At 44.6% G+C, this 25,761-nt stretch overlaps 1 protein-coding gene across 1 annotated transcript; it reads right to left on the bottom strand.

Annotated features, from left to right (window-relative positions):
- Window positions 1-5,034: 5,034 nt before the first annotated feature.
- Window positions 5,035-25,438, bottom strand: LOC124694239 (multicopper oxidase LPR1 homolog 1-like). The gene is made up of 5 exons (XM_047227250.1): window positions 25,273-25,438; window positions 7,356-7,570; window positions 5,653-7,164; window positions 5,255-5,330; window positions 5,035-5,144 (listed from the first exon to the last, which is right to left on the bottom strand). The coding sequence occupies exons 1-5, from the start codon at window positions 25,436-25,438 to the stop codon at window positions 5,035-5,037; spliced, it is 2,079 nt and encodes a 692-aa protein (XP_047083206.1).
- Window positions 25,439-25,761: the final 323 nt, after the last annotated feature.

The raw sequence follows: 25,761 nt of genomic DNA, 5'->3' as shown, positions 1-25,761 counted from the left end.
TTCTTGTGTAATGATTGAGCAAGCAACCAAGGTAGAAGAAGGGGGTATTTATACCCCCTCTCGAAATTGAGCCGTTGTTGCTTCCGGGGGCCGGATAATCCGGTGTAAGTAGGGCCGGATAATCCGCCCCCCGGATAATCCGGCCTACAGAACAAAAGTGTGACATTGTCCGGCCAATTATCCGGCCCATGTACTGATTCACATTACCTCCAGTCCTTAGCCAAAATCGAGGGGGCCGGATATTTCCAAAATATCCGGCCCGGATAATCCGGCCCTGGTACAATACCGGGACATTATCCGGCCAAATGTCCGGCCCCCCTACTGAGCTGCTTTTCCTCGAAGACTTAGCCAAAATCAGGGGGCCGGATATTTCAAGAATATCCGGCCCGGATTATCCGGCCTGGCCAAGCTTTTCCTGTTAACTTTTGACAGACCGACCAAATCCAACACACGCAAATATGAAACTATGTAATCCCTGTACCACTTAATCAAACATTAGTGTATCACATATATTGACATCAAACACACAAAACAAAATGCAAGAGATGTTCTTTCAACAAGCTCCACAATATTCAATGTTCATATTTAAATAACCTTAGAGTGCATAACGGATCAACATAACCAAACCAAGTACTAACATAGCATGCACACTGTCACCTTCACACTACGAAAGGAGGAATAGATCACATCAATACTATCATAGCAATAGTTAACTTCATAATCTACAAGAGATCACAATCATAGCCTACGCCAAGTACTACACGATGCACACACTCGTCACCATTACACCGTGCGGGAGGAATAAACTACTTTAATAACATCACTAGAGTAGCACGCAGATATATTGTGATACAAAACACATTGCAATCATAAAGGGATATAAATAAGCACTTCACTATGCCATTCATAACGGTGAATAAGTATTCTGTGAAATATAGCCTAAGAGACCCACACGGTGCACACACTCGTCACCTTTACACACGTGGGACAAGGAGTCTCCGGAGATCACATAAGTAAAATCCACTTGACTAGCATAATGACATCTAGATTACAAGCATCATCATATGAATCTCAATCATGTAAGGCAGCTCATGAGATTATTGTATTGAAGTACATAGGAGAGAGATGAACCACATAGCTACCGGTACAGCCCTTAGCCTCGATGGAGAACTACTCCCTCCTCATGGGAGACAGCAGCGTTGATGAAGATGGCGGTGGTGTCGATGGAGAAGCCTTCCGGGGCACTTCCCCGTCCCGGCGGCGTGCCGGAACAGAGACTCCTGTCCCCCAGATCTTGGCTTCGCGATGGCGGTGGCTCTGGAAGGTTTTCTCTGGTTTCGTCGTACGTGGTAGGGTTTTCGCGACGGAGACCTTAAATAGGCGGAAGGGCAGCCTCGGAGGGGGTCTGGGGCCACCAGACACTAGGGCGGCGCGCCCCCCTGCTGGGCCGCGCCGCCACCATGTATGGGCCCCCTGTGGCCCCTCTCTGGCGGCTCTCGGGTGTTCGGAAGCTTCGTGGAAAAATAGGATGCTCGGGCATTGATTTCGTCCGATTCCGAGAATATTTCCTTACTAGGATTTCTGAAACCAAAAACAGCGAGAAAACAAGCAATCGGCCCTTCGGCATCTCGTCAATAGGTTAGTTCCGGAAAACGCATAATAATGACATAAAGTATGCATAAAACATGTAGATATCATCAATAATGTGGCATGGAACATAAGAAATTATCTATACGTCGGAGACGTATCAGGAGGCGATCTCCAGAATCCCCCGAGATGGGATTGGCGGCGGCGGCGTCTCAGTAAGGTTTTCCATATCGTGGCTATCGGTACTGGGGGTTTCGCGACGAAGCCTTTAAGTAGGCGGAAGGGCAACGCGGGGGGCCACACGAGGGCCCCACACGCCAGGGCCGCGCGGCCAAGACACAGGCCGCGCCGCCCTTTTGTGGCGGCGCCTCGTGGCCCCACTTCCTTTCCCCTCGGTCTTCCGGAAGCTTCGTGCAAAAATAGGACCCTGGGCGTTGATTTCGTCCAATTCCGAGAATATTTCTTTACTAAGATTTCTGAAACCAAAAACAGCAGAAAACAGCAACTGGCTCTTCGGCATCTCGTTAATAGGTTAGTGCCGGAAAATGCTTAAATATGACATAAAGTATGCATAAAACATGTAGATATCATCAATAATGTGGCATGGAACATAAGAAATTATCGATACGTCGGAGATGTATCAGGCGCCGCCACACTAGGGTGGCGCGGCCTAGATGGGGCCCGCGCGGCCCTAGCGTGTGGGGCCCCCGTGACTCCTCCGACTCCGCCCTTCCGCCTACTTAAAGCCTTCGTCGCGAAACCCTCTGTACCGAGAGCCACGATACGGAAAACCTTCCGCAGACGCCGCCGCCGCCAATCCCATCTCGGGGATTCAGGAGATCGCCTCCGGCACCTCGCCGGAGAGGGGAATCATCTCCCGGAGGTCTCTTCATCGCCATGATCGCCTCCGGATCGATGTGTGAGTAGTCCACCCCTGGACTATGGGTTCATAGCAGTAGCTAGATGGTTGTCTTCTCCTCATTGTGCTATCATGTTAGATCTTGTGAGCTGCCTATCATGATCAAGATCATCTATTTGTAATGCTACATGTTGTGTTTGTTGGGATCCGATGAATATTGAATACTATGTCAAGTTGATTATCAATCTATCATATATGTTATTTATGTTCTTGCATGCTCTCCGTTGCTAGTAGAGGCTCGGCCAAGTTGATACTTGTGACTCCAAGAGGGAGTATTTATGCTCGATAGTGGGTTCATGCCTCCATTAAATCTGAGACACCGACGTAGAAAGTTCTAAGGTTGTGGATGTGCTTGTTGCCACTAGGGATAAAACATCGATGCTTTGTCTAAGGATATTTGTGTTGATTACATTACGCACCATACTTAATGCAATTGTCCGTTGCTTGCAACTTAATACCGGAAGGGGTTTGGATGATAACCCGAAAGTGGACTTTTTAGGCATAGATGCATGCTTGGATAGCGGTCTATGTACTTTGTCGTAATGCCCCGATTAAATCTCATAGTACTCATCATGATATATGTATGTGCATTGTTATGCCTTCTTTATTTGTCAATTGCCCAACCGTAATTTGTTCACCCAACATCTGTTTATCTTATGGGAGAGACACCACTAGTGAACTGTGGACCCCTGGTCCTATTCTTTACATCTGAAATACAATCTACCGCAATTGTTTTTTACTGTTCTTCGTAAACAATCATCATCATCCACACTATACATCTAATCCTTTGTTTACAGACAAGCCGGTGAGATTGACAACCTCACCGTTACGTTGGGGCAAAGTACTTTGATTGTGTTGTGCAGGTTTCACGTTGGCGCCGGAATCCCTGGTGTTGCGCCGCACTACACTCCGCCGCCATCAACCTGCAACGTGCTTCTTGGCTCCTACTGGTTCGATAAACCTTGGTTTCTTTCTGAGGGAAAACTTGCTACTGTACGCATCACACCTTCCTCTTGGGGTTCCCAACGGACGTGTGTTAACTGCACGCATCAGCAGGCTGTGTCAGGCCTCCGACCAATACAAACCGAGACCACAGGTCCACCCTTTGGACCCGGTTTGGCTTACCAACCGGGACAAAGTCCCATCTTCCTATATAACCTTGCCCCCACACTTAGCCATTTTTTCACTTCTTATCACAAGAGGGGTGTATTGCTTTGCTCTCTTCACATGCACAAGAGGTGTTCGATGAAATTCTTAAGAGGTTTTGCCACCTGAGTTCACACAAAACAAGCCACACTTAACTTGCTTTTTTCTTCTCCATCGAGGTTAACAACTTTATCCTTTCATCTATCATTGATAAAATGCATGTATTTGAAGCAGGAACCCGGGAATAACTTATGTGGATACTACATCTGCGAGTTCATTCGTGAGATGGCATGTCACAGGGATGCGGAGGAGGCTATACACGTCACTCGTGTACGTGAACAATTTTTCACAATTAATCTTATTTTATTACCATCAATTGTATTGAGTTCCATTCATATATATTGATCTTTTTTTTTAATATAGATGATACGCCTGCGGGACTCTCTCCTAACGGAGGATCGCATACGAGCAATTCAAGAGGAACTCGCGGGATTCTTTCTTAACGAGGCCATTGCCCCAACTGGAGAACACTATCGGAAGTTCATAGATCTTGAACGACGTCGTCGTTAGGCATATATGAGATAGATATAGTAAAGAGGTCCGACTTTATATTGTAAATATGCATTAGGTGTACTGTATTTCATGACGATGTCTATATATTCATGACGATGTTTGTGGTTTCTTGAATGATGTATGCATTGCAGAATTGAATGAATAATATAAATCCCTGAAACTCTGCCGCGGCAGAGAAACGTTGCTCCACCCTAAACCTCTGCCGTGGCAGAGAAACGGCCATTTTCTCTACCGCGACAGAGACCCTCCGGTCCCGGTTCGTATCACGAACCGGGACCAAAGGTCCTCGACCACGAGCCTGCTGGCCGCACCACGTGGCAGCCCCTTTGGACCCGGTGCACATTTGAACCGGGACTAAAGGGAGACCCTTTAGTCCCGCCTTGTTGGTCCCGGTTTGGAAACCGGGACTGAAGCCCCTTTTCCCACTAGTGTAGTTTGTCCACTACGGCCACCTTGATTGGCCTATGTGTGATTCTTCTTTCTGCGAGCCATATCCAAGTGTGTTTCAAGAGGGTGGCGGCGTGAGGTTTTATGTCGCCCGACTAAGGAAGGCACATTGTCTGCAAAACGTATGTGGCACACAAGAGTAAAGTAAAGTGGCTATATGCGTGGACCAGAATACCATGAGATAACCTAGAGAACCCACTACACACAACTATTTATATATTATTGTCTGAGAAGGGCAAAAAATTGGTGAAAATAGCCTACGTCACAAATATTTTGCACCCGCTTATGTCGCGGTCACATGGTCAAATTTTTAAGGGCATCAACAATCTTCCGTACCGCACACGGAAAGAATAGACGGGGCCTTAAAAATTCTGCACTAGTGATGCCATAGAAATATAATAATAATACACATCGGAGATGGAGAATCCCAGACCATAACCGGTCAAACCATCGTTGTATATGCTAGGAAATGCTGGTACAATATAACAATTATAATAGAGCGAGACTCTCATGCTAGCAAACAATACGACAACATAATAATAGACAGATAAATATATAGAGGTGACATCATATCATGGTGACGATCTTGTCCAGATATGTCTCCTGGTTTGATCAGTTTTAGAGGGCGAACCATGGCGTTATCCTCGTGATCCAAAATCTGCGATTAGTTGGGAGAGCAAAAATGATTATTAGTTGGTGACTATATATGGCGCAATCTTCACGAAAACTGCAAATGGAGGTTGTAGCTCTTTATTTTCTAAAAAGAAATTATAATTTAAAGTTTCAAAAAAATCTGACCATGGAGGATACAATAAAACTACCATTAATTTTTCAGGGAATATGTACTATCCTAGTAGTTTGTCCACTATGGGCAGCTTGATTGGCCTAGGTTGGCCATGCTAAATATCTTAGCAAATTAATTTTTTATTTTAGCATAAAACAAAATTGAACCGATAAAAATAAAGAGGGCTTTCACGTACGTGGCAATGGTAGACATAGCCAGGCTCAGCTGCGGCGTCGAAGGGGTAAGGTTCACCCGTCTCCACCAAGAAGAAGTTGACGACGAGTGTGGTCATGTATCCCGGGGCAATCTTGGCGACATTCTTCCACGCCCTCTCGTGCTCCGGCACCTCCGCCGCCTCCCCCACGGCGTGCTGGCTCACGTTGCATTTCTCGGCGTCGTTGAGCATGGTCACACAGCTCATGAACTCCTCCAGTTGGTCGAGGGCACGGGCACGGACCGCCTGGATACTTGCAAGATGCAAATGGATGGGGTGATCTTCCGGGGTGAGGTTGATGACCTCCCAGACCTCGGTGGTGCCAGCACGCGGCGTCTCCGTCACCGGGTCCTCGGGCCGCTTCCCGTTGATGTACAGATGTAGCGGACTGCCCATGCCCTCCATGCCGCCCATGCCCTCCATGCCACCCATCCCCCCGGTGCCGTTGCCGTTCCCGTAGGGGGAGAGCACGATGTACCGCCTCTGCACAGCCTCTTCCTCGGCAACCTTGACATACTCGAGCAGCTTCGCCGGCACCGTAGAGTTGTCCGTCGTCGTCTGTTGCGTGATGACGAACTTCATCACCTTGCCGTTTAGCTGATTCGGCGCGTCGCCCCCGGGGTAGGGATACGGCGCGGTGTTGACCATCTCGGCATCGGCGCTTCCATTATTCCCACCAGCGAAGTCGACAACGACGTCGAACGCCTCGGCAACGGCGACGAGTAGGTGGGCCGTTGTCACCGGACGGGACAGGTAGGCGGCGTCGGAGCCTACGACGTGGAAGGGGAGGCTATTGGTGAAGGAGAGGTTGAAGTAGCGCGCGTTGCAGGCGTTGATGATACGGAAGCGGTACCGGCGGCGCGCAACCGAGAGGAACGGCCACGCCTTGCCGTTGACCGTGATGGCCTCGCCGAAGTACTCCATCCGCCACTGGGGGTGCGTTCCTGGGTTGTCGCCGGTACTGTTCATGTAGATGGACCCGTCGTCGTTGAAGCTACGGTCGGCGAGCACCAGCACCCGGTCCAAGTCGTCCCCGGAGGGGAGGCCGAGCGGCCCCTCCACGACCGGGTTACGGATGATGTAGGCACCGAGGAGGCCGGCGAGGAGGTTGACGCGGGTGAGGCCGAGGGCGTGGTCGTGGTACCAGAGCACGCCGGGGCCCTGGGCGTTTGGGTAGGAGTAGGACGGTGTGCTCCACGTAGCGCCCGTCTCGTTGAAGCCTCCAGTGAACCAGGCCATTGCGCTGCCGTCGGATTGCGGCGGATGGACGCCGCCGTGCAGGTGAACGACGGTGGGGATGCCCCCGCGCTTGGGGACGGCGGCCGACAGGGTGGGGTCCCACGGTAGGATGTGACGACGGGGCAGGTGGTTCTCCCATGTCACCTGCAGCGGGACACCCTGCAGGGCCTCGATGGTGGGCCCCGGGAAGGTGGCCACCTCTGCCGACGTGCCGAATGCGAACACAGTGGACGGAGGCAGGTCGCGGTGGAATTTCTGCACTTGGCCGGTTCAAGCATTAGTACGGGAGTATACTCTAGGATGTGATTATTTCTCAATCAACTTTAACTAACACAAATCACGATACAAATCAAATGGTATGCACGAAGTGTCAGCTAGCCGAGAACTAGCAAATCCCTATACTCTATTACGGTGAGTGGAGGCACGCGTGAAGGAAAGGAACGAACCCATTTTATCTGGAACATCCCCACGGTGAGGTTAGCCGCCGTGGCGTTGTAGCCATAGATCTTGGGCATCTGAGGGAGCTGGTCCACGTACATCTCCAGCGAGGACACCTCTACCTTCTCGGGACCGTCCGGCGGCCCCATCGCGGCGGCGGCGGCGCCGACCACAAGGAGGAGCAGGGCCGTCTTGCGGAGCATCTCGGCCTCAATACTGCCACCTGCCAAAAAGGAGGGAAGATAGATGTGCTAATTATAAGGAGCAGGCGTGTGACACTGTCACCTAGGCTAAAACACCAAGGTTCCCATTGCTCTGATAAGTCTAAGCTGAAAGTAGCACAACGTCCAGTGTCAAAAACTATAATAACGGTTCCACTCATACCGGGAAAAATGACCAGCTGCGTTTGAAAAACTCACTAGTAACCACGGGGAACAGGACATCTATCGGAGTAAGAAAAAAAAAAACAGGTGGACTCAAATGAAGTCCGGGCGAATCAAAACTCGAAAGGTCTGTAGGCATGTCGTGTGATGCTGTGATTGATGTGACACGTAGCGAATCAAAACTCGGAAGCCGTAGACTCTAAGGTTGCAAGATAGGAAGAAACAAAAATGTAGAGCAAGCAAAACGTAGGATTGTAATAACATGCATGTCCACCATAATTTTATAGGAATTCATATATACCAAAAATTTGTTAAATTTCATCGCATGAAAATCAAAGGATTCTCGAAAGAGGTATGGGTGAGTGTTAGATTTCCTATGAAATCTAGTGCAAACGGTTGTTTAGAAAAATCATATGAAAAACATACAAATCAAACAAGCATTATAGGAAAATTTCGTATAGGATTTAATCCTACATATTTCCTATGCAAATATTTTGAATCAAACAAATCCCAATACATGTTGATTGCATCACCCACTTCGATAATTAGGTCCTTGATGAGGTTAATTATATAGCAAAACCTTATATGCACTAGTATATATCTAATCACATGCGATAAATTATGCATATATAGGAGATTAACATATTAACCAAACAAAAAAATGAGGGGAAGGGAGATGGAGCCTGGCCCTTGTAGATAGTAGTAGTAGGAGTCTAGCTTTAGGGTTTGGAGTCGAGTCATGCCGCGGGTCGACTTTATGTCGTGGCATGGGAGTGAGTCACAACCGTCTCCGAGTGGCTTCCGTTCGGTAATGCTCCTGCTAGCGGCGGCGGCGTGAAGTCGCGGACTACTAGAAGGAGCGGACGCGACATCTCCTCCAATAGGATCGGATTTGGTTCCATGCAGATCTGCTTTTGCTAGCCAAGGGCTTTATCTCCCCTTCCTCTTCCTCGTCGTGGAGGCAAGAAAGAGGACTAGTCCAGAAAACGGTACCAACAACGTGGCAAGACCACATGTATTTTTTTCGAAATGGGGATGTGCCCCGGCTTCTGCAACGTGATGATGCACACGACCATTTATTAATAAGTGTTCAGATTCAGTATAGGTTACAACTCAAGCATCGCCAAGAATTGATACAAAAATCAACCAGCGAAAGAAGCAAAACATAGTATGACTACATATCAACATAGCCTCCTAGTATGTCGCCAGCCAGCCTGGCACAAGATATTCTGAGCGACCATCTGGAGCCGTGTGCATCCAGAAACCATGGCATCCCGCTGTCCCTCAGGCGAAAGGACGGCCCAAAGCTAGATCCAATGCGCCACCATATGGATAACCTGCAAGAAGTGAAAGGATTTTTTTAATGATAATATCATTTCGGACCCTCCATATAGACCAACATAAAGCAGAAACCCCAATCCGAATAAAAGCCTTAGATTGTCTATCTACTCCATTCAACCAGTTACCAAGCATATTAGTAATATTGGTTGGAGGTGGAAGATCATAAGTGAAATTAACCGTACGCCAAAGAAGCTTAGCTAAAGGACATTTAATAAAAATGTGCTGAATAGTCTCCTGATCCCTGCAGAAAACACATTTTGTACACTCATTCCAGTGACGTTTAGCTAAATTATCTTTAGTTAACAAAACCTTGTTACTCAAGAGCCACATGAAAATCTTTATTTTAAGGGGAACTTTCACCTTCCAGAGATAACTTCGCAAAAATGGGTATGGTCAATCATAATATCCTCATACATAGACTTCACCGTAAACAAACCATTGGATGTCAGATCCTAGACAAAGCGACCACTCTCTTCATTCAAGTTTACCGTCATCAGTTTTTGACATAATTGTAATCATGAAGTCCATTTGTTACCTTCCAACACCCGTCGTAAAGTAACATTCGGCGGGGTTTTGCTGAGCTAACGAAGTTCTTCCTAGCCAAGTATCTTCCTAAAAACGGGTAATAATCCCATTACCCACTTTGAAGAAGCCTCTAGAAAAAAACTCCTCCTTGACTCCCATCAACCTCTTCCAGAAAGGGGAATCAGTAGGCTTAGCATGTACCTCAAATAACGTCTTCTGTCTTAGGTACTTATTAACAAGGGATCAACTTGTCAATGCCTACGAATTGTAGACTTAGGGTTTCATAAAAAGTAGAGGGCAAGTAGATCTCGAAGGTTCAGCCGAAAAGGTGCTCGACTCAAAGTTACGGTGGTGTTGTTGGACAAGATTCGATCCCTAGCTTTTCCCTCGGCTCTCCTTTATATAGGAGGTGTAGCCGAGGTTTTTCGTGCCGTATAAGTTACAAACTGCGAGAGGTGTATTGGGTCTTGATGTCTACGGGTGCTTCTATTCTTGTAGACAGTGTTGGGCCTCCAAGAGCAGAGGTTTGTAGAACAGCAGCAAGTTTCCCTTAAGTGGATCACCCAAGGTTTATCGAACTCGGGGAGGAAGAGGTCAAAGATATCCCTCTCATGCAACCCCGCAACCACAAAGCAAGAAGTCTCTTGTGTCCCCAACACACCTAATAGGTGCACTAGTTCGGCGAAGAGATAGTGAAATACAGGTGGTATAAATAAGTATGAGCAAGTGGCAACGGCACCGTAAAAGTGTTTTGCCCGAGACGAGTAAACAAGCGGTAGTAACGCAGCAGTAGTAACGCAGAAGAAACGAGTAAACAAGCAGCGATAGCGTATTTAGGAACAAGGCCTAGGGATTAGACTTTCACTAGTGGACACTCTCAACTTTGATCACATAACAGAATAGATAAATGCATACTCTACACTCTCTTGTTGGATGATGAACACCACTAATTGCGTAGGATTACACGAACCCTCAATGCCGGAGTTAACAAGCTCCACAATATTCAATGTTCATATTAAATAACTTTAGAGTGCATGACAGATCAACACGACTAAACTAAGTACTAACATAGCATGCACACTGTCACCTTCACACTATGTAGGAGGAATAGATCACATCAATACCATCATAGCAATAGTTAACTTCATAATCTACAAGAGATCATAATCATAGCCTACGCCAAGTACTAACACGGATGCACACACTGTCACCATTACACCGTGCAGGAGGAATAAACTACTTTAATAACATCACTAGAGTAGCACATAGATAAATTGTGATACAAAACACATTGAAATCATAAAGAGATATAAATAAGCACTTCACTATGCCATTCATAACGATGAATAAGTATTCCGTGAAATATAGCCTAAGAGACCCACACGGTGCACACACTCGTCACCTTTACACACGTGGGACAAGGAGTCTCCGGAGATCACATAAGTAAAACCCACTTGACTAGCATAATGACATCTACATTACAAGCATCATCATATGAATCTCAATCATGTAAGGCAGCTCATGAGATTATTGTATTGAAGTACATAGGAGAGAGATGAACCACATAGCTACCGGTACAGCCCCGAGCCTCGATGGAGAACTACTCCCTCCTCATGGGAGACAGCAGCGTTGATGAAGATGGCGGTGGTGCCGATGGAGGAGCCTTCCGGGGGCACTTCCCCGTCCCGGCGGCGTGCCGGAACAGAGACTCCTGTCCCCCGCATCTTGGCTTCGCGATGGCGGCGGCTCTGGAAGGTTTCTCGTACCGTGGCTTTTTTCGTATCGAAGTTTTAGGTCAGGGACCTTTTTATAGGCGAAGAGGCGGAGTCGGAGGGGCGACGAGGCGACGACACAATAGGGGGGCGCGGCCCCCCCTCTGGCCGTGCCGGGCTGTCGTCTGGGGGACCAGTGGCCCCCCTCTGGCGACTCTCGGGTGTTCTGGAAGCTTCGTGGAAAAATAGGATGATGGGCCTTGATTTCGTCCGATTCCGAGAATATTTCCTTACTAGGATTTCTGGAACCAAAAACAGCAGAAAACAGGAACTGGCCCTTCGGCATCTCGTCAATAGGTTAGTTCCGGAAAACGCATAATAATGACATAAAGTATGTATAAAACATGTAGATATCATCAATAATGTGGCATGGAACATAAGAAATTATCGATACGTCGGAGACGTATCAGCATCCCCAAGCTTAGTTCCTGCTCGTCCCGAGCAGGTAAACGATAACAAAGATAATTTCTGGAGTGACATGCCATCATAACCTTGATCATACTATTGTAAACATATGTAATGAATGCAGCGATCAAAACAATGGTAATGACATGAGTAAACAACTGAATCATAAAGCAAAGACTTTTCATGAATAGTACTTAAAGACAAGCATCAATAAGTCTTGCATAAGAGTTAACTCATAAAGCAATAAATCAAAGTAAAGGTATTGAAGCAACACAAAAGAAGATTAAGTTTCAGCGGTTGCTTTGAACTTGTAACATGTATATCTCAATGATAATTGTCAACATAGAGTAATATAACAAGTGCAATATGCAAGTATGTAGGAATCAATGCACAGTTCACACAAGTGTTTGCTTCTTGAGGTGGAGAGAAATAGGTGAACTGACTCAACATTAAAAGTAAAAGAAAGGCCCTTCGCAGAGGGAAGCATTGATTGCTATATTTGTGCTAGAGCTTTGGTTTTGAAAACATAAAGAGAGCATAAAAGTAAAATTTTGAGAGGTGTTTGTTGTTGTCAACGAATGGTAGTGGGCACTCTAACTACCTTATCAACCCGACTTTCAAGAGCGGCTCCCATGAAGGACGTTATCTCTACCAGCAAGGTAGATCATCCCTCTTCTCTTTTGTTTACACATGTACTTTAGTTTAGTTTTTCTTTATTTATGGATGACACTCCTCCCAACCTTTTGCTTACACAAGCCATGGCTAACCGAATCCTCGGGTGCCTTCCAACATTCACATACCACGGAGGAGTGTCTATTTGCAAAATTAAGTTGCTTACTGATGAATCAGAGCAAAACATGTGAAGAGAATTATTAATGAAAGTTAATTAATTGGGGCTGGGAACCCCATTGCCAGCTCTTTTTGCAAAATTATTGGATAAGCGGATGTGCCACTAGTCCATTGTGAAAGTCTGTCAAAAGTAAATGACAAGATCGAAAGATAAAACACCACATACTTCCTCATGAGCTATAAAACATTGACACAAATAAGAGGTGATAAATTTTGATATTATTTAAAGGTAGCACTCAAGCAATTTACTTTGGAATGGCGGAGAAATACCATGTAGTAGGTAGGTATGGTGGACACAAATGGCATAGTGGTTGGCTCAAGGATTTTGGATGCATGAGAAGTATTCCCTCTCGATACAAGGTTTAGGCTAGCAAGGTTATTTGAAACAAACACAAGGATGAACCGGTGCAACAAAACTCACATAAAAGACATATTGTAAACATTATAAGACTCTACACCGTCTTCCTTGTTGTTCAAACTCAATACTAGAAATTATCTAGACTTTAGAGAGACCAAATATGCAAACCAAATTTAGCAAGCTCTATGTATTTCTTCATTAATGGGTGCAAAGTATATGATGCAAGAGCTTAAACATGAGCACAACAATTGCCAAGTATCAAATTATCCAAGACATTTTACCAATTACTACATGTAGCATTTTCCGTTTCCAACCATATAACAACTAACGAAGCAGTTTCAACCTTCGCCGTGAACATTAAAAGCTAAGAACACATGTGTTCATATGAACCAGCGGAGCGTGTCTCTCTCCCACACAAGCATTTATTCAAACAAAAACAAAAACAAAAGCACACAAACGCTCCAAGTAAAGTACATAAGATGTGGCCGAATAAAAATATAGTTTCAAGAGAAGGAACCTGATAATTTGTCGATGAAGAAGGGGATGCCTTGGGCATCCCCAAGCTTAGATGCCTGAGTCTTCTTGAAATATGCAGGGGTGAACCACCGGGGCATCCCCAAGCTTAGAGCTTTCACTCTTCTTGATCATAGTATATCATCCTCCTCTCTTGACCCTTGAAAACTTCCTCCACACCAAACTCGAAACAACTCATTAGAGGGTTAGTGCACAATAAAAATTAACATGTTCAGAGGTGACACAATCATTCTTAACACTTCCGGACATTGCATAAAGCTACCTGGACATTAATGGATCAAGGAAATTCATCCAACATAGCAAAAGAGGCAATGCGAAATAAAAGGCAGAATCTGTCAAAACAGAACAGTCCGTAAAGATGGATTTTATTGAGGCACCAGACTTGCTCAAATGAAAATTCCCAAATTGAATGAAAGTTGCGTACATATCTGAGGATCACTCACGTAAATTGGCATAATTTTCTGCCTACAGAGAATTAGGCCCAGATTCGTGACAGCAAGAAATCTGTTTCTACGCAGTAATCCAAATCTAGTATGAACCTTACTATCAAAGACTTTACTTGGCACAACAATGCAATAAAACTAAGATAAGGAGAGGTTGCTACAGTAGTAACAACTTCCAAGACACAAATATAAAACAAAGTGCAGAAGTAATAAACACATGGGTTATCTCCCAAGAAGTTCTTTCTTTATAGCCATTAAGATGGGCTCAGCAGTTTTAATGATGCACTCGCAAGAGATAGTATTTGAAGCAAAAGAGAGCATCAAGAGGCAAATTCAAAACACATTTAAGCCTAACATGCTTTCTATGAAAAGGAATCTTGTAAATAAACAAATTCATGAAGCATGATGCAACAAGCATAGAAAGATAAAACAAGTGTAACTTCAAAAATTTCAGCATATAGAGAGGTGTTTTAGTAACATGAAAATTTCTACAACCATATTTTCCTCTCTCATAATAACTTTCAGTAGCATAATGAGAAAACTCAACAATATAACTATCAAATGAAACATTCTTATCATGAGTCTCATGCATACAATTATTATTACTCCCAACATAAGCATAGTCATTCTTATTAATTGTAGCGGGAGCAAATTCAACAAAGTAGCTATCATTATTATTCTCATCAAGTGTAGGAGGCATAGTATAATCATAATAAAATTTACTCTCCATAGTAGGTGGCACCAAAAGACCACTATCATTATAATCATCATAAATAGGAGGCAAAGTATCATCAAAGAAAATTTTCTCCTCAATGCTTGGGGGACTAAAAATATCATGCTCATCAGAGTCAGCTTCCCCAAGCTTAGAACTTTCTATATCGTTAGCAACAATGGTATTCAAAGTGTTCATACTAATATGTTCCATGGGTTTTTTAATTTTCGCATCAAACCATCCATGTCTTAAATCAGGAAATAGAATAAGAAGCTCATTGTTGTCCATTATGCCAAACTAGTGTAAACAAGAAACAAAAAGATGCAATTGCAGGATCTAAAGGAAATAGCTTCGAGCACACACACAACGGCAACGTGAAAAGTACTTTTACTCGGGACCGAAGTATGAGTGCCTTTTACCTTTCCTCCCCGGCAACGGCGCCGTAAAATAGCTTGATGTCTACGGGTGCTTCTATTCTTGTAGACAGGTGTTGGGCCTCCAAGAGCAGAGGTTTGTAGAACAGCGAGCAAGTTTCCCTTAAGTGGATCACCCAAGGTTTATCGAACTCGGGGAGGAAGAGGTCAAAGATATCCCTCTCATGCAACCCCGCAACCACAAAGCAAGAAGTCTCTTGTGTCCCCAACACACCTAATAGGTGCACTAGTTCGACGAAGAGATAGTGAAATACAGGTGGTATAAATAAGTATGAGCAAGTGGCAACAAGCACCGTAAAAGTGTTTTGCCCAGGACAAGTAAACAAGCAGTAGTAACGCAGCAAGTAGTAACGCAAGAAAACAGGAAACAAGCAGCGATAGCAGTATTTAGGAACAAGGCCTAGGGATTAGACTTTCACTAGTGGACACTCTCAACTTTGATCACATAACAGAATAGATAAATGCATACTCTACACTCTCTTGTTGGATGATGAACACCACTAATTGCGTAGGATTACACGAACCCTCAATGCCGGAGTTAACAAGCTCCACAATATTAAATGTTCATATTTAAATAACCTTAGAGTGCATGACAGATCAACACGACTAAACCAAGTACTAACATAGCATGCACACTTTCACCTTCACACTATGTAGGAGGAATAGATCACATCAATACCATCATAGCAATAGTTAACTTCATAATCTACAAGAGATCATAATCATAGCCTACGCCAAGTACTAACACGGATGCACACACTGTCACCATTACACCGTGCAGGAGGAATAAACTACTTTAATAACATCACTAGAGTAGCACATAGATAAATTGTGATACAAAACACATTGCAATCATAAAGAGATATAAATAAGCACTTCACTATGCCATTCATAACATTGAATAAGTATTCTGTGAAATATAGCCTAAGAGACCCACACGGTGCACACACTGTCACCTTTACACACGTGGGACAAGGAGTCTCCGGAGATCACATAAGTAAAACCCACTTGACTAGCATAATGACATCTAGATTACAAGCATCATCATATGAATCTCAATCATGTAAGGCAGCTCATGAGATTATTGTATTGAAGTACATAGGAGAGAGATGAACCACATAGCTACCGGTACAGCCCCGAGCCTCGATGGAGAACTACTCCCTCCTCATGGGAGACAGCAGCGGTGATGAAGATGGCGGTGGTGTCGATGGAGGAGCCTTCCGGGGGCACTTCCCCGTCCCGGCGGCGTGCGGAACAGAGACTCCTGTCCCCCAGATCTTGGCTTCGTGATGGCGGCGGCTCTGGAAGGTTTCTCGTACCGTGGCTTTTTTCGTATCGAAATTTTAGGTCAGGGACCTTTTTATAGGTGAAGAGGCGGAGTCGGAGGGGCGACGAGGCGACGGCACAATAGGGGGGCGCGGCCCCTGATACGTCTCCGACGTATCGATAATTTCTTATGTTCCATGCCATATTATTGATGATACCTACATGTTTTATGCACACTTTATGTCATATTCGTGCATTTTCTGGAACTAACCTATTAACAAGATGCCGAAGAGCCGCTCCTCGTTTTCTCGCTGTTTTTGGTTTCGTAAATCCTAGTAACGAAATATTCTCGGAATTGGACGAAATCAAGACCCGTGGTCCTATTTTTCCCGGAGCCTTCCGGAACACCCGAGAGCCGCCGGAGGGAAGCCCCGGGGGCCCCACACCACACCCCGGCGCGGCCGTAGGGGGGCCGCGCCGCCCTATGGTGTGGGCCCCCGTGCCCCCTCCGAGGCTGCCCTTCCGCCTATTTAAAGCCTCCGTCGCGAAAACCCCGATGCGAAGAACCACGATACGGAAAACCTTCCAAAGCCGCCGCCATCGCGAAGCCAAGATCCGGGGGACAGGAGTCTCCGTTCCCGGCACCCCGCCGGAGCAGGGAAGTGCCCCCGAAGGCTTCTCCATCGACACCGCTGCCATCTCCACCGCCATCTTCATCACCGCCGTCGCTCCCATGAGGAGGGAGTAGTTCTCCATCGAGGCTCGGGGCTGTACCGGTAGCTATGTGGTTAATCTCTCTCCTATGTACTTCAATACAATGATCTCATGAGCTGCTTTACATGATTGAGATCCATATGATGAGCTTTGTATCGCTACTAGTTGTGTGCTACTCATGTGATGTTATTAAAGTAGTCTATTCCTCCCGCATGGTGTAAAGGTGACAAGTGTGTGCATCCGTGTTAGTACTTGGCGTAGGCTATGATTATGATCTCTTGTAGATTATGAAGTTAACTATTGCTATGATAGTATTGATGTGTATTATTCCTCCTACATAGCATGAAGGTGACAAGTGTGCATGCTATGTTAGTACTTGGTTTAGTCGAATTGATCTTTCATGCACTCTAAGGTTATTTAAATATGAACATTGAATTGTGGAGCTTGTTAACTCCGGCATTGAGGGTTCGTGTAATCCTACGCAATGTGTTCATCATCCAACAAGAGTGTAGAGTATGCATTTATCTATTCTCGTTATGTGATCAACGTTGAGAGTGTCCACTAGTGAAAGTCTAATCCCTAGGCCTTGTTCCTAAATATCGCTATCGCCGCTTGTTTACTCGTTTTACTCGCGTTACTACTGCTGCGTTACTACCGCTTGTTTACTCGTCCCGGGCAAAGCACTTTTCTCGGTGCCGTTGCTACCGCTCATATATATTCATACCACATGTATTTCACTATCTCTTCGCCGAACTAGTACACCTATTAGGTGTGTTGGGGACACAAGAGACTTCTTGCTTTGTGGTTGCAGTGGTTGCATGAGAGGGATATCTTTGACCTCTTCCTCCCCGAGATCGATAAACCTTGGGTAATCTACTTAAGGGAAACTTGCCGATGTTCTATAAACCTCTCGCTCTTGGAGGCCCAACACTGCCTACAAGAATAGAAGCCGCCGTAGACATCAAGTACTTTTCTGGCGCCGTTGCCGGGGAGGAAAGGTAAAAGGCACTCATACTCCGGTCCCAGGTAAAGTACTTTTCTGTCGCCGTTGTGTGTGTGCTCGAAGCTATTTCCTTTAGATCCCGCAATTGCATCTTTTTGTTTCTTGTTTACACTAGTTTGGCATAATGGACAACAATGAGCTTCTTATTCTATTTCCTGATTTAAAACATGGATTGTTTGATGCGAAAATTAAAAAACCTATGAAATCTTATTTGCATGCTGGTAGTAATATTAGTATGAACGCTTTGAACACCATTGTTGATAATAATATAGAAAGTTCTAAGCTTGGGGAAGCTGGTTTTCATGATCTTTTTAGTCCCCCAAGCATTGAGGAGAAAATTTTCTTTGATGATACTTTGCCTCCTATTTATGATGGTTATAATAGTGGTATTTTGGTACAACCTACTATGGAGAGTAAATTTTGTTGTGATTATACTATGCCTCCTACACTTGATGAGAATAATAATGATAGCTACTTTGTTGAATTTGCTCCCACTATTACTAATAAAATTGACTATGCCTATGTGGAGAGTAATAATTTTATGCATGAGACTCATGATAAGAATGCTTTATGTGATAGTTATATTGTTGAGTTTGCTCATGTTGCTACTGAAAGTTATTATGAGAGAGGAAAATATGGTTGTAGAAATTTTCATGTTACTAAAACACCTCTCTATGTGCTGAAATTTTTGAAGCTACACTTGTTTTATCTTCCTATGCTTGTTACTTTGTTCCTCATGAACTTGTTTATTTACAAGATTCCTATGCATAGGAAGCATGTTAGGCTTAAATGTGTTTTGAATTTGCCTCTTGATGCTCTCTTTTGCTTCAAATACTATTTCTTGCGAGTGCATCATTAAAACTGCCGAGCCCATCTTAATGGCTATAAAGAAAGAACTTCTTGGGAGATAACCCATGTGTTTATTTTGCTACAGTACCTCTATTTTATATTTGTGTCTTGGAAGTTGTTACTACTGTAGCAACATCTCCTTATCTTAGTTTTATGTTTTGTTGTGCCAAGTAAAGTCTTTGATAGTAAAGTAAGTACTAGATTTGGATTACTGCGCATTTCCAGATTTCTTTGCTGTCACGAATCTGGGTCTACCTCCCTGTAGGTAGCTCAGAAAATTAAGCCAATTTACGTGCATGATCCTCAGATATGTACGCAACTTTCATTAAATTTGGGAATTTTCATTTGAGCAAGTCTGGTGCCCTAATAAAATCCATCTTTACGGACTGTTCTGTTTTGACTGATTCTGCCTTTTATTTCACATGGCCTCTTTTGCTATGTTGGATGAATTTCTTTGATCCATTAATGTCCAGTAGCTTTATGCAATGTCCAGAAGTGTTAAGAATGATTGTGTCACCTCTGAACATGTTAATTTTTATTGTGCACTAACCCTCTAATGAGTTTGTTTCGAGTTTGGTGTGGAGGAAGTTTTCAAGGGTCAAGAGAGGAGGATGATATACTATGATCAAGAAGAGTGAAGAGTCTAAGCTTGGGGATGCCCCGATGGTTCATCCCTGCATATTTCAAGAAGACTCAAGCATCTAAGCTTGGGGATGCCCAAGGCATCCCCTTCTTCATCGACAACATTATCGAGTTCCTCCCCCGAAACTATATTTTTATTCCGTCACATCTTATGCACTTTGCTTGGAGCGTCGGTTTGTTTTTGTTTTTGTTTTGTTTGAATAAAATGGATCCTAGCATTCACTTTATGGGAGAGAGACACGCTCCGCTGTAGCATATGGACAAGTATGTCCTTAGGCTCTACTCATAGTATTCATGGCGAAGTTTCTTCTTCGTTAAATTGTTATATGGTTGGAATTGGAAAATACTACATGTAGTAATTCTAAAATGTCTTGGATAATTTGATACTTGGCAATTGTTGTGCTCATGTTTAAGCTCTTGCATCATATACTTTGCACCCATTAATGAAGAAACACTTAGAGCTTGCTAATTTGGTTTGCATATTTGGTTTCTCTAGAGTCTAGATAATATCTAGTATTGAGTTTTGAACAACAAGGAAGACGGTGTAGAGTCTTATAATGTTTACAATATGTCTTTTATGTGAGTTTTGCTGCACCGTTCATCCTTGTGTTTGTTTCAAATAACCTTGCTAGCCTAAACCTTGTATCGAGAGGGAATACTTCTCATGCATCCAAAATACTTGAGCCAACCACTATGCCATTTGTGTCCACCATACCTACCTACTACATGGTATTTCTCCGCCATTCCAAAGTAAATTGCTTGAGTGCTACCTTTAAAATTCCATCATTCACCTTTGCAATATATAGCTCATGAGACAAATAGCTTAAAAACTATTGTGGTATTGAATATGTACTTATGCACTTTATCTCTTATTAAGTTGCTTGTTGTGCGATAACCATGCTTCGGGGGACGCCATCAACTATTCTTTGTTGAATATCATGTGAGTTGCTATGCATGTCCGTCTTGTCGGAAGTAAGAGAGATCTACCACCTTTATGGTTGGAGCATGCATATTGTTAGAGAAGAACATTGGGCCGCTAACTAAAGCCATGAATCATGGTGGAAGTTTCAGTTTTGGACATATATCCTCAATCTCATATGAGAATAATAATTGTTGCCACATGCTTATGCATTAAAGAGGAGTCCATTATCTCGTTGTCCATGTTGTCCCGGTATGGATGTCTAAGTTGAGAATAATCAAAAGCGAGAAATCCAAAATACGAGCTTTCTCCTTAGACCTTTGTACCGGCGGCATGGAGGTACCCCTTTGTGACACTTGGTTAAAACATGTGCATTGCAAAGATCCGGTAGTCCAAGCTAATTAGGACAAGGTGCGGGCACTATTAGTATACTATGCATGAGGCTTGCAACTTGTAAGATATAATTTACATAACTCATATGCTTTATTACTACCGTTGACAAAATTGTTTCATGTTTTCAAAATAAAAGCTCTAGCACAAATATAGCAATCGATGCTTTCCTCTTTGAAGGACCATTCTCTTTACTTTTATGTTGAGTCAGTTCACCTATCTCTCTCCACCTCAAGAAGCAAACACTTGTGTGAACTGTGCATTGATTCCTACATACTTGTATATTGTACTTGTTATATTACTCTATGTTGACAATTATCCATGAGATATGCATGTTACAAGTTGAAAGCAACCGCTGAAACTTTATCTTCCTTTGTGTTGCTTCAATACCTTTACTTTGATTTATTGCTTTATGAGTTAACTCTTATGCAAGACTTATTGATGCTTGTCTTGAAGTACTATTCATGAAAAGTCTTTGCTTTATGAATCACTTGTTTACTCATGTCATTACCATTGTTTTGATCGCTGCATTCATTACATATGTTTACAAATAGTATGATCAAGGTTATGATGGCATGTCACTTCAGAAATTATCTTAGTTATCGTTTTACCTGCTCGGGACGAGCAGAACTAAGCTTGGGGATGCTTGATACGTCTCCTACGTATCGATAATTTCTTATGTTCCATGCCATATTATTGATGATACCTACATGTTTTATGCACACTTTATGTCATATTCGTGCATTTTTTGGAACTAACCTATTAACAAGATGCCGAAGAGCCAGCTCTCGTTTTCTCGCTGTTTTTGGTTTCAAATCCTAGTAACGAAATATTCTCGAATTGGACGAAATCAAGACCCAGGGTCCTATTTTTCCCGGAGCCTTCCAGAACACCCGAGAGCCGCCAGAGGGAAGCCCTGGGGGCCCCACACCACACCCTGGCGCGGCCAGAGGGGGGGCCGCGATGCCCTATGGTGTGGGCCCCCAGTGCCCCCTCCGAGGCTGCCCTTCCGCCTATTTAAAGCCTCCGTCGCGAAAACCCCGATGCGAAGAACCACGATACGGAAAACCTTCCGCGAGCCGCCGCCATCGCGAAGCCAAGATCCGGGGGACAGGAGTCTCTCGTTCCGGCACCCCGCCGGAGCAGGGAAGTGCCCCGGAAGGCTTCTCCATCGACACCGCCGCCATCTCCACCGCCATCTTCATCACCGCCGCTGCTCCCATGAGGAGGGAGTAGTTCTCCATCGAGGCTCTGGGCTGTACCGGTAGCTATGTGGTTCATCTATCTCCTATGTACTTCAATACAATAATCTCATGAGCTGCCTTACATGATTGAGATTCATATGATGATGCTTGTAATCTAGATGTCACTATGCTAGTCAAGTGCGTTTTACTTATGTGATCTCCGGAGACTCCTTGTCCCACGTGTGTAAAGGTGACAGGTGTGCACCGTGTGGGTCTCTTAGGCTATATTTCACTGAATACTTATTCACCGTTATGAATGGCATAGTGAAGTGCTTATTTATATCTCTTTATGATTGCAATGTATTTTGTATCACAATTTATCTATGTGCTACTCTAGCAATGTTATTAAAGTAGTTTTATTCCTCCCGCAAGGTGTAATGGTGACAAGTGTGTGCATCCGTGTTAGTACTTGGCGTATGCTATGATTATGATCTCTTGTAGATTATGAAGTTAACTATTGCTATGATAGTATTGATGTGTATTATTCCTCCTACATAGCATGAAGGTGACAAGTGTGCATGCTATGTTAGTACTTGGTTTAGTCGAATTGATCTTTCATGCACTCTAAGGTTATTTAAATATGAACATTTAATTGTGGAGCTTGTTAACTCCGGCATTGAGGGTTCGTGTAATCCTACGCAATGTGTTCATCATCCAACAAGAGTGTAGAGTATGCATTTATCTATTCTGTTATGTGATCAACGTTGAGAGTGTCCACTAGTGAAAGTCTAATCCCTAGGCCTTGTTCCTAAATACCGCTATCACCGCTTGTTTACTCGTTTTATCGCGTTACTACCGCTGCGTTACTACCGCTTGTTTATCGTCCTGGGCAAAGCACTTTTCTGGTGCCGTTGCTACTGCTCATATATATTCATACCACTTGTATTTCACTATCTTTTCGCCGAACTAGTACACCTATTAGGTGTGTTGGGGACACAAGAGACTTCTTGCTTTGTGGTTGCAGGGTTGCATGAGAGGGATATCTTTGACCTCTTCCTCCCTGAGATCGATAAACCTTGGGTAATCCACTTAAGGGAAACTTGCTGCTGTTCTACAAACCTCTGCTCTTGGAGGCCCAACACTGTCTACAAGAATAGAAGCTCCTGTAGACATCAGCCCCCCCTCTGGTCGCGCCGGGCTATCGTCTGGGGGCCCAGTGGCCCCCCTCTGGCGACTCTCGGGTGTTCTGGAAGCTTCGTGGAAAAATAGGATGCTGGGCCTTGATTTCGTCCGATTCCGAGAATATTTCCTTACTAGGATTTCTGGAACCAAAAACAGCAGAAAACAGGAACTGGCCCTTCGGCATCTCGTCAATAGGTTAGTTCCGGAAAACGCATAATAATGACATAAATTATATATAAAACATGTAGATATCATCAATAATGTGGCATGGAACATAAGAAATTATCGATACGTCGGAGACGTATCAGGTCTTTCCTATATTGCTACAATATTCCTACTACAACTCTACTTTCCTTATCCGAGGTCCTCTGGGCTTCTGGGCCCCAAAGCTTCGAGTCCATGGGCTTCATGTTCTCTCCTTACAACCCAGGTACCTTATTCGGCATGCCTATTAGGCACACCTATGTCAGTAGCCCCCGAGATTTTGCTTGAATCGTAGATTCGAGTAAAATCTCCACCGTAAAACCGAAGCACGCGTTCACCATAACGACTATTTTGCTCAATGTCTATTTTATACACGGATGTCCGTAAATGAGGCTGGTTCATCTGACGGATCAGGTACCAGTTAATTGCTCTTGTGGCAAACCCGCATAAACCTACTTCAAGCTTGAGACCATGGACTCGAACCCATGATACTGGCGTAATTCGACACACACCGCTTAAGGACTTATCATGAATCGAATTCCAGTTTTGTTTTATCGAGTAGCTAACGCGTCCGTCGGGATTTTTCTTCACATATGCTGATGCAGAAAGAGTGGGAGACGCATTCGGGTGCGATGCCACACCACAGAGGACAGATCCTAGGGTCTTACCTTCACACTCTTTTTCGAGTAATGGCATTCAGAGTTTGAACCGCGGTGGACGCGCTCTGGGAATATATTGTCGAGTGCCTCTTTTGGCTGTTGGAATTCTTCATTTTATCGAATTGATTCATAAAGCAATATCTTGACCTCCCGATGGGAGTACATGACGAGTTGTATGGAACTCGAAGATGTACGAAAAAGGTCCTTCGACTGCAACTCTATATTGACTTGCTATTTTGTTTTCCCTTGTTCTCTCTTTTTCATTGGGTGCGCGACCACCGCTCCCGATGGGAGTAGCCCCCGAGGCTACAACAGAGTGTTTGCACTGGTTGTAGGCTCAACTTCTGTTATTTTAGCAACTCTGTGTTTTTACCTTCATCCCATCGTCTTATCAGAAGTATATGCCATACTTCTGATAAGAGTAGCCCCCGAGCATATGAACAGGTGCTTGCATCTGGACATAAGCTCCTGAATCTTTCTCTCAATTATGTATCGTTCTAACTCTCGAAGTTTTCTTCCCGCTGTATTTTGCTTCACCTCTCGGAGATTTCCTTACTGTGACGGTGTTCTTGACGAGAGCCACGTATGGTCACCTTGGGAAGACACGACTCCTGACGTACCACTGTTTTGTGGGTCCGAACTTCTGAACGCTCTCCACATCACGCAAGTGGGATGCGCACGTCCTCCGATATTCCCGACACACGCGCAGTAACTTTCTCTCAGTAAATTTAGAATGAAAAGACTATTTACCCCACGAGCACGTGTGAAGCTCAGGATCTCCTTCTTTTTCATCCAACGGCTGAACTGCATGCTTCCTCTATAAATTCTACCCTACTTCTTTCTTCTCCCCCTTCACTGCGCCGCACGCTTTCTTCCTCTATTATTCTTCCTCCTCGAGCACCTCGCACACTCATCTTCTGCTCCCCTCTTTTGCTCCACCGCACATCCGCCAGGGCTCCACGCATGAAGCAGTGCAAGAATCACGCGCCTGGCACCGATGAACATGTGGAGAAGGACAAGATCTTCGGATGGGAGCGGTCCAAGATCTCCGCGCAGGACAAGAAGCTGCTCAAGAAAATGGGCCTGCTCAGCAAGAAGGCCATGAAGATGCCTGGAGACGAATGTTACCCTCATCCTCCTTAGGGTGTCTGGTTAACTTTTGTCGACTTTCTCATTCGCGGCCTTTCTGTCCCTGTTCACAAGTTTCTTCACGGCCTCCTCTTTATCTATGGGATTCAGCTCCACCAGCTGATCCCTAATTCTCTTCTCCACATCTCTATCTTCACCACTCTTTGTGAGTGCTTCCTGGGCATCCATCCCCATTGGGGCCTTTGGAAACGTATCTTTTATCTTCGTCACAACAATTCGAAGAACACCATCTACAATGTAGGTGGTGTTTGCATCTGCGTCCGGCCAGAAGCCGGTTATTTTGACGTGAAGTTCGCCGACTCCGTCCAAGGCTGGCGCAAAAAAAAGGTTGTACGTCAAAGACGAATCTTCGGCTGCCCAACAATAGGGCCTTGGTCCCTTTGATGCTTCCGAAGAAATCCAGAGGCGCAAGTCTTGGGACGCAGAAGCTACAGCCGAAAAAAGGGCGGCCACTGACGCGCTAATCGCCCGCATCCAAGAGCTACAAAACACCGACG

Source organism: Lolium rigidum, chromosome 3, assembly GCF_022539505.1.
Source record: "Lolium rigidum isolate FL_2022 chromosome 3, APGP_CSIRO_Lrig_0.1, whole genome shotgun sequence".
NCBI classification, from domain to species: Eukaryota; Viridiplantae; Streptophyta; class Magnoliopsida; order Poales; family Poaceae; genus Lolium; species Lolium rigidum.
This window is presented reverse-complemented; position numbering and strand designations above follow the sequence as displayed.